Source organism: Rosa chinensis, chromosome 7 (genome assembly GCF_002994745.2).
Source record: "Rosa chinensis cultivar Old Blush chromosome 7, RchiOBHm-V2, whole genome shotgun sequence".
Classification (NCBI taxonomy): domain Eukaryota; kingdom Viridiplantae; phylum Streptophyta; class Magnoliopsida; order Rosales; family Rosaceae; genus Rosa; species Rosa chinensis.
In genome coordinates, this window is record NC_037094.1 from 36323567 (window position 1) to 36333486 (window position 9920).

Consider the following 9920-nt stretch of genomic DNA (forward strand, 5'->3'; position numbering starts at 1 on the left):
ATGATGAAGAAGATTAAGATATAGTGACTAACGGTTTAAGTATTTATGACCAAATTTGTATTGTTCATACTAAAACCCATTGGCATTTAGTGACCACATCGTAACTTGTAATGATCAATTCTTTTTGTCACTATTGCTTTCCCACCAAAGATAACAACCAAAACAAATTTTATATTTAGTGACTGGCACTATCCACTATGGTCACTAAATATAGCATGTGAGTCTTTTTTAGTGACCAAATTAGATGTTTTAGTGACTAAAATTAGGGGTTTCAGTGATGAACTCTTTGGTCACTAAAAAAGGTCACATTAGTGACCATATTAATTTGGTCACTAAATTGATTTCATTTAGTGACCAACTTTGTGAACTGGTCACTAATTACTATTAGTGACGACCCTATAGTGACCACCATATTTTGGTCACTAAATCTGTTTAGTGACCAAATTTGCCATTTTTTGTGACCATTGTTGTGGTCACTAATGCCAGTTTTTGTTGTAGTGGGTGTATCTCCTTCTGAATAATGGTATTGTATGTAATGACACACTATGCCATACTCATTAAGCATGTTTAATAGTAGACCATCATATGCAAAGACTAGTACATATACCACCATTTTTTCTGCACAAAATACAAGGAAAATTTGTGGACATATCTAACCACCATGCGGACCAGTTAAATATTAATGGTTTTGGTTGATCTATCGACAAAGTGATCACATGTTACACTATTGTCCACAAGAAAATGCTGCTTTTGCTAAACTCTCACCCGAATCACTAAATTAAGGGTCCACCACTCGGATTATCCCATAAAGTTCATAAGACTTGACAATGCTTGTGAGTTTACGTCGAAGTCTTTCGATGATTATTGCATATCCCTTGGGATTGATGCTGGACATATAGTTCCCTATGTTCACACCCAAGATGGTCTCGCAAATAGAATTTTGGTAATGCGCACGAAGCTTCTAATTTCTGCATGTGGCTATGCAATCTTGCATGCAGGTATGTTGGTCTTGTTGAGGCCTACTGCTACCAACCTTACTCCGCGTTATAGCTAGTAACTGGTTACGAACCTGATGTTTCGCACTTAGAGTAAGTCCACCCGTAGTCAAGAAATGTCAAGGTCGAAAAGTCAAGTAATTATTCACTGCCACTGGACATGGGTTTCCACCCGTTTTTTTTCTTGACCGGTCAAGACTGCTCATTTTCACTGTTCATTGAGTGGTACTGTTCATTGAATCTTTTTATTTGAAAGAAAAATTTTAAATATATTTGATGTAAATTAATGATAAAAATGGAGATTTATGGATAATTAATGTCATAATTATGTAATTTACTATTTTTCTAATATTTTCGGTGGACAAATTATGAACTGACAATTTATCTTGAAATGAGTGAAGCCACCACCGACAATTTTTTTGAAGAGCTTGAAACAACCATCGACATCTTTGAACGGACCAGATCATTTGCATACTATTCAATCTAACGGTTATTGTTGATGTAATCTTATCTAAGATTTCAGATCAGATTACGTTGAACCAGGAGTGGACACGTGCCCTCGAAGTCTTATCACATTTTATGTGAAAATTGTAAATAAATAGAGCAAGAGGCAACACACCATTCACACACAAGCTGATATTCGCAAATCTCCTTCCCTCATTTCAATGAAGAGATTATGAAATGAGATGAAGATCATGAAGAGATGTGTAGGACTAATGCTCTTGTGGTAACAGCAGTCGCTGAAGCTAAAGCTTCCTCTCAAACACAACGAGGGGGTTCTCGACCGGGCCGTGCACTGAATGAGGAGCGATTTAGGGAATCAAGAGGGAAAAACATGATGGAAGATTACTTTGTGGAGCGTTCAGTTTTCAGTGAAGAGGAGTTCCGGACACGGTACAGGATGAGTCACAATTTTTTCAACCGCATCTCCAGTGACCTTTTTTACTATGACCGGTACTTTGTCCAGAAATCAGATGCTGCTAGGAAAGTCGGACTACTTCCCCAGCAGAAGCTGACATGTTCCCTAAGAATGCTTGATTATGGTGCTGGGGCAGATCAATGTGCTGAGTATTGTCGGATGGCGAAATCTACTGCTATCGAGGCTCTTAAACGATTTACAAGAGCAATCGTTAATCTGTACTCAGTACATTACCTCCGGGCTCCTACTCCGGTCGACCTCAGAAGACTTCTAGCAAAAGCTGAGAGAAGAGGTTTTCCTGGGATGATTGGAAGTATCGACTGCATGCACTGGCAATGGAAGAATTGCCTAACAGATTGGGTTGGAGAATATAACGGTCGAAAAAGTGTGCACACTATCATCCTTGAAGTAGTTGCTTCTTATGACACATGGATATGGCATGCCTGGATCATGAAATGACTCAACGTGCTTGCTAAGTCCTTGTTGTTTGACGAGCTCACTGCTGGTCGAGCCCCTCAGATCCAATTTCAAGTGAATAACAGAATTCACAATTTAGGCTACTATCTCGCTGATGGTATCTATCCGCAATGGGCGATTTTCGTGAAATCAATTCCAAGGCCTACATGACCCAAGGATCTGAAGTTTTCCCAAGCTCAAGAAGGGTACAGGAAGGATATGGAAAGATGTCTCGGCATTTTACAGTAGTTCTTTAGTATTGTTCGAGGAGCGGCTCGTGGTTGGGATAGAGAAGACCTTCGATACATCATACTGACTTGTATTATATTACACAACATGATCATCGAGGATGAAAGACCAGATCACAGCGATGAGGATTTGGAGTCCGATGAAGAAGAATATAACAATATGAGGCCCAGGTTTAGGAAGGACTGACTAGCTTTGACTTTGATCCTGTTGGTAGAGATGGTTATTATTTCAACGGATTCATGGATCGATACGATGCCATTAGAAGTGCAAACAGTCACTTAAACCTTCAATAAGATCTGATAGAGCATTTCTGGAACATTCAAGGCAACATGGAGATCTCGATCTGGTATAGGTTCTTTGGAATAATTAGCTAATATCTATGTTTTTTTTTTTTATGTTTGTGTGCTTTGAATTTGGCTTGGATTATGTTTTGGGAAGTTGGTGTGCGTATCTTTTTGGCTAATGTCTATGTTTTTTTATGTCAGTGTGATTTTAATTTGGTTTGTATTATGTTTTTTATGTGCTATGATTTTGAATATAAGGTGTGTGCTTTGATAAGAGGAATTTTCAAATACAACTTTTATTTCATTAAATTGTCGCTTACATAAATGAAAAACTAGGAATAAGTACAATACAATTACACAACATGCATAATCACCTAATTATTCAAATCATGATCATCATCCTCTCTAGGAATCCAATTTATGTTTGAATGTTCATCATTAGGGTTAGGGTTGGTGGAATCACCTGTAGAGAAAGGTGAAAATTGTGGTTGTGTAGGATATCCCCTGGGGTAAGGTGGTTGCGGATAGTATCCACCGGGGTAAGGGGGTTGTGGGAATCCATTGGGGCAAGGTGGTTGTGGGTATGCACCGGGGTAAGGAGGTTGTGGGTATGCACCACAAAAATTTGGTTGTGGGAATGCACCACCAAAATTGGGTAGTATCCACCCATAGAAGGTGGCGTCTGCTCGCCAAGATCTTCTTTCTCCGCTATCTTCTTTTGCTTTCTTGACCAATAATGCTTTTTAGTTTGCGTCATTTGACTTGTATCAATCTCCATAATATGCTCTTTCCTCTCTTTAATTCGCTCTTCCCTCTCTTGTAATAGGAGTTGCTCTTTTTGCATTTCGATTTGCAATCGGATACATTCTCGTTGATTTTCTTCTTGGAGACTTCGAGAGAATTCCTCATCTAGTTTTTTCTTACCCGCGATTGCCTCTATTTGGTTATTCGCTATACTCTCGACAGTGCTTGACAAAGGACTTTGATCTTTCGCTGCCTTCTTTCCTTTCCGAATAGCTTCTTTCGTAGCCTTCTTTCCTTGAGGCCTCACATTAGGATCTGCAGTTTCACCTGCAATTACCTCATCTACATCCATGTCCAAGTTGATGGGAGAATTTTCAGAAATTGGTTGTGTGTGTGTATGTTGACTTCCTTTATTTGATGTTCCTCCAGATGTATGGCTAGGGATGTCTTTAAATTATGCAAAGCCCTCCACAATAGCCTAACTATCAAAACTCTGAAAATTGTGTCTTCTTTTCTTCCCTTTTCTCTTCATCCCGGCATGCCACAATTTATGTGCTTCATCTTTCTACGTAATTAAAAGAATCAATAAAAAATGTAATTAGTACAAATATAAACGCTATTATAAAGGTCATAATTTTAATAAGAAAGTTTCTCACCGTTTTACAATAAAAATCAATAAGTACAAATATAAACATCGTTGTAATTACATAATTAATTATCAACTAATTATTTTAATTATAACGAAAAGCAATTACTACAATTAAAACGATATTATAATTACTACATTATTTATCAAGTAATATTTTACTATAATGTATCAACAAATACATACCTCATCAACCGCATTCGAACCGCTGTTGTACCAATTTTTTACTTGCCTTAATGCACAATGCCACTCAAAGAGTTCAACCTTCAAAATTTTCCACCTTCCCTGCAAAGAGGAGGTTGATCGGCTCTTAGGCCAATTTGATTCAAAGTGTCGCTTCACGCTCATCCATAATTTGGTTTTTTTTTTTTTTTTTTTTTCTGATTTGTGCCCACAGCCGGATTTTGGCTTACAGCTTTCCAAGACTGACACAATTGAACATCTTCCTCATCTGTCCATCTCCCTTTCTCTTCGGTATTATCATCTTCACTTTGATCTCCTTCTTGTCCGGCCACTGGACGTGTGTTTCTCCTTAATTTGTTCGGCCATATTGGATATAAACAAATTTGGATGATGAGAGCTAAATGAAGAGGACGAAGGTGCAACTATGAAATATAATCTTTTGGGTGTGAGATGCAAAATAAATGGTAGGTATTTATATAGAAATTTTTAGAATTTTTTATAATTTATTTTTGTTACCGTTTATTAACGTTACATATATATATATAGTACAAATATAACTGTTTGCCGTTGGATCCGAAAATTAATTGAAACCAAGGGCTGGGATTTCATGACCGTTGGGATTAGAATTCAAAGCCCTCCAACGGCTCGCGACAAGCGACTGAAACAACGCGTTTCCGAGTTGCGGCGCCATGCGTCAAGCAACTGTCCTTCACTTCCGTTGCTGGCGCGTCTCCTTCTCCCCTCATTTGCTGACATCGCCCACGTGGTTGGGATGGGCCGAGTTGGCTGATTTCTTGGCTGGGTCATGGATTTAGTCATGGCCTTGACTAAATTCTTGGCTTTGGTCAAGAAAGCCAAGTTTTTGGCTGGTCACAAACAAACCACTGGAAACCAGATTTTCAAGTTCAAGGTCACCACCTCAGCAAGATATAGCTCCTGACCGGTCAAAAACAAACCAGTGGAGTAGCTCTTACGCGCATTTGGGTATGCAGTCCTCGTGCTAATTGTGCCGTCACAACGTACAAAATTGGATCCTCAACAAAGGATGGGCATACATGTCGATTATGAGTCTCATCCATTATGTGCTCTTTAGAGCTCTTGATAGGAGATCTCTTTATCGCTAAATTTGCGGATTGTCACTTTGATGAGATAGTCTTTCCGCCGTTAGGGGGAGATAAGAAAGTCACCGTTCCAGATGAACAATGTGAATTAACATGGAATGTCCCCACAATGTCTCATCTTGATCCCCAAACCGCATGAAAATAATGAAGTGCGGACAATTCTAGATCTGTAGAGTATAGAATACAATATACCAGACACTTTCTCTGACCTAGCTAAAGTGACGCGATCATATATACCTGCTGCAAATGTGCCTGCAAGGATAGATGTCCCCGTAGGACGTGTCATCCCAGATGGACAAGGTACGACCATGGCGGCTAACCAGTCATATGTCCTTGCCCTGAAGTGAGGTAGACCATTAGGTTCGAAGGATTCTTATCCCCAGAAAAGGGTAAACTTGGCACAAATGAATCCCTTTGGCATCGCAATCTCAAATCAATTCCGCTCATGAGATAAATCCAGATTATGGGTCTGTCCTAGAAAAGGTGATGTTGGGGGACGCTCCAATATTTGAACCTACTCCTGAGAATAGAGAAATCTCGGTAAATTTAGTGAGATTTGGAATCAAAATGAGATTATCATGGATGATATGTTTGTATTTGCGGTGGCCACCGAAACTATAACAAGCGATGAAATCGAACCTTGCTTTGTTGATCAATTGATCAATATCAACAAAGAGATGACTAGCCAAAAAGGAAATATGCAATCCAGGTTAAATTAGATTCTTTGACAAAAGAGAAAGGTGTTTGGACTTGCTGTTCCTACACCTCCCCACCCGTAGAATTTAAATCGGTATTTGTAAGGAAGCGTAATGAGAAAAACAAGATTGTGATATACAAGGCTCATCTAATGGTGCAAAGATTTTATCAACGCCTTGTGATTGATTACGAGTAGACGTATTCTCCAGCAATGGACGTCATAACGTTCCGCTACCTTATCAGTTTGGTAGTTTCTGAAAAACTGAATATGCAGCTTATAAATATGGTCACAACTTATCTCTATGAAGATCATGATAGAGATATACATGAAAGTCCTGACGGACTTAAGGTACCCAATGCAAATAGTTCTAGACCACGGAACACGCTCTCCATTAGTTTTGAGGCGTTCACTTTATGGATTGAAACAATCTAGACGGAGGTGGTATAACCGTCTAAGTGAATATTTCATTGGGATGAGATTTGTGAATAATAAACTATGCCCATGCGTGTTTATTAAGGAAACAAGTTCCTGGTTTTCAATTGTGGTAGTTTATGTCAATGACAAGAATTTGATTGATATGTTCTCTTGAAGAGATTAAGGAATCCGCAAAACACCTGAAGCAGGAATTTGAGATGAAAGACCTTGGGAGAACAAATCATTGTCTCAACCTGGAGCCTGAGCACAGTGCAGATGAAATTTTGGTCCATCAATCAAATTACATCCAGAAGATGTTAAGATGCTTTAATGAGGATAAAAGCAAGCACACCCATGGTCGTCCGAAGTCTAGAGAGAACCGTATCATCCTATAGATGATAACGAAGAGATATTGGTGCTAGAAGTCCCATATCTAAGTGCAATATGCGCATTATTGTACTTGGCTCAATGCCCTAGACAGGACATCTCATTTGATGTAACTTGTTAGCTAGATATAATTATGCGCCAACACGCCGCCACTGGAATGGCATAAAAAATATTTTTCGCTACCTTAGAGGTACGGCAAATATGGGCTTATTCTATCCCTATGCATCAAGGAATGGATCAAACCCCCTTGATCATCAGAATGATGATCACCTTGTTGGATAAGCTTATATAGACTATCTATCAGACCCGCACAAGGTGCGTTCCAAAACTAGTTATGTTTTTACCATTAGGAATACTGCAATTTCTTGGAGGTCTACGAAACAGACCCTTATTACTACCTCTTCAAATCATGCTGCGATTCTAGCTCTTCACGAAGCAGTACGTGAATGTATATGGTTGAGAGCCATCACAAAAGCATGTTCGAAGCACATGTGGACTGCATTCCACCATTGATGAACCACCATTATCTACGATGATAATGCTGCTTACATCGAGCAGATAAAGATGAGTTTCATCAAAAGAGACAACACCAAACAAATTGCACTGAAGTTCTCCTTCAATCAACAACAACAGGAGCATCAAAAGATTGAAATTAAGAAGATTTGATCTGAAGACAATCGTGTAGACCTCTTCACCAAGTCACTACCAAAGTCTACATTCCAGATGCATGCCCAAGGTATTGGTCTACGTAAACTATTTGAATTACCTAACATGCAATTTTCAGGGGAGTCGAAATCAGGGGGAGTATCTTGAAGCATACTCATTTGACCGTCATGTACTCTTTTTGTCCTTCGTCCAGGTTTATTTTGTCCCACTGGGTTTTGTTACATGGCAAAGGTTTTAACGAGGCACATCTTTAGCATGATCACCCTACTTATACTACATCCTGAAGATGCTTTGATTCGACATATATATGCATTTGCTCATTTTTTCCCTTCGACCACGAGTTTCTCCCACTGGGTTTACCAGGCAAGGTTTTGGTGTAGCAACCCTAATGCATCCCTCTCGTAGACATACTACCTACTTATGGTATTGATAAGAAAACTTCACCTATCTCTAAAGTTGTGATACTGTTACTCCATACTCAAGCGTGTTGTGCGCTTTTTCTCCTTCGGATTGCAGCCGTGTAGTAAATTGAGTAGTCGGTGGTTTGACTACCCATACAACTCCAACGCACAAAATGATAAAAACCAATTTGGCACTGGAATGAGGGCACTCTCCCACCTAAAGATAGAAGTTGGCCAAGGGTGTCAGAACATGGTCATGTTGGCAAACAATCTTTCACGAATAGGTACCATAAACTTGGGTCTCGAATACAAAACCAATAACATCCAAGAGCCCCAAGTCATTCTAGCATTTGACAAATAGCCCAATAAAGATAGAGGGTAACAGTCCACGCCTGAAACCCACCCAGATCCCAGATCCAGATCCTGTTGTAGATTCCACATAATCTCATATTTGGATCCTATTGCACAATAGGCTATGGGTTAGAAACAGCGGGCTCCAATTCTAATCCCACTGTAGTACCACTGTCGGCTCCATCCCGTACTGATAGCCCCCCAACAACATAGAGAACAAGATGAAGATTGAACCACCATACCTAGACCTCCGACCTCCATTTTAGGAGGAGAAACCCTATAAAAAATGTCATAAAACCTCTGACTTGGCAAAGATTTGTGATCCAGTCACCACCCAAAGGCATGTAATGCACCAAGCCCATCCCTGACAGAGGTGCCACATCCCAATCGACCAACTTCAACTAGTCCTTCCCAACAGATTCAACAAAAAGCATCGCCGACACCATCTGTTGGTACAATAGGATACCACTACCAGCCAAAGAGAGAAGGAGAAGGAACCATAGGCGTAAACCTGCACTGTTATCCATGAAAATGGAGAAGGTATAAGAGCTGCAACCACCAGAGACGACTGCTGTGGTGACCAGAGAGAGGGGTCCCACAACACCGAGACTCCGAGCCAATGAGAAACCGACATGTCAATAATGACATGTTCGATACTCGTCAACTCGAAACTGCAAGGCCTTTTGGGTTTAGATTGTTGGTTTACAAAACATTTTCTTGGACAAATCATTCTAGCAACCGAACAACATTTTTTCAAAACGGAATTTAAAGTGGGCTAAAGGATTTGGGCTTACAATATGAGCCCAATTTGGAAAATAACAAATCACTAAGTAAATACAAGTATGAGAGACACGCCCCAGGGTTACGAGTCGCTTGAAATTTTATAAATAAGCGAGTAGGAAACAATTAAAAAGTACATAAATAAGTGGCTTCAAAATCCGATAAAGGACCAAAACCTTCTTTTGATAAAGTCAAAGAGGAATGAGCCAAGTCGGGCCATGTGCCTCCTCTGTACACTCCCCGACCACATGCTCGAGACCTGCACACTATTGTAGGGGTGAAATTTTGTCCTCACATGCCCAGTAACGGCCAACCCAACCATGCTAGGTTTGAAAAATAATATACTTGAAAATATTTACTGCATAATATTGTGCACGTTTATCGAAAATACATTAAAAAGAGGCAACCACAAACATTTGTTCTGTTTTATAAAACATATGCAGCATGCTTCACACAACTTGGAGCTCCGAGATACTTATCTGCCGGCTACTCTAAAACAATCTGTGACAGGCCCGGTTTGTCATCCTTTGAGAACTGGGCAACTACTCTATAATGCTTATGACTACAAATAGCGAAAGTGTCCATTTTCTGGCCCTGAGTGTCCTATGACTGGTTCACCGTCGGTAC

The 9920-nt window shown here is 39.8% G+C and overlaps 1 protein-coding gene across 1 annotated transcript; it reads left to right on the top strand.

The window, feature by feature from the left end:
- The first annotated feature begins 1698 nt into the window (after positions 1 to 1698).
- LOC112177850 lies at positions 1699 to 2373 on the top strand. The gene has a single exon (XM_024316097.1). The coding sequence runs from the start codon at positions 1699 to 1701 to the stop codon at positions 2371 to 2373; it is 675 nt and encodes a 224-aa protein (XP_024171865.1).
- Positions 2374 to 9920: the final 7547 nt, after the last annotated feature.

What these genes read in the sequence shown, in the direction of transcription:
- LOC112177850 (XM_024316097.1), top strand. Translation starts at nt 1,699, where the DNA reads ATGTGTAGGACTAATGCTCTTGTGGTAACAGCAGTCGCTGAAGCTAAA.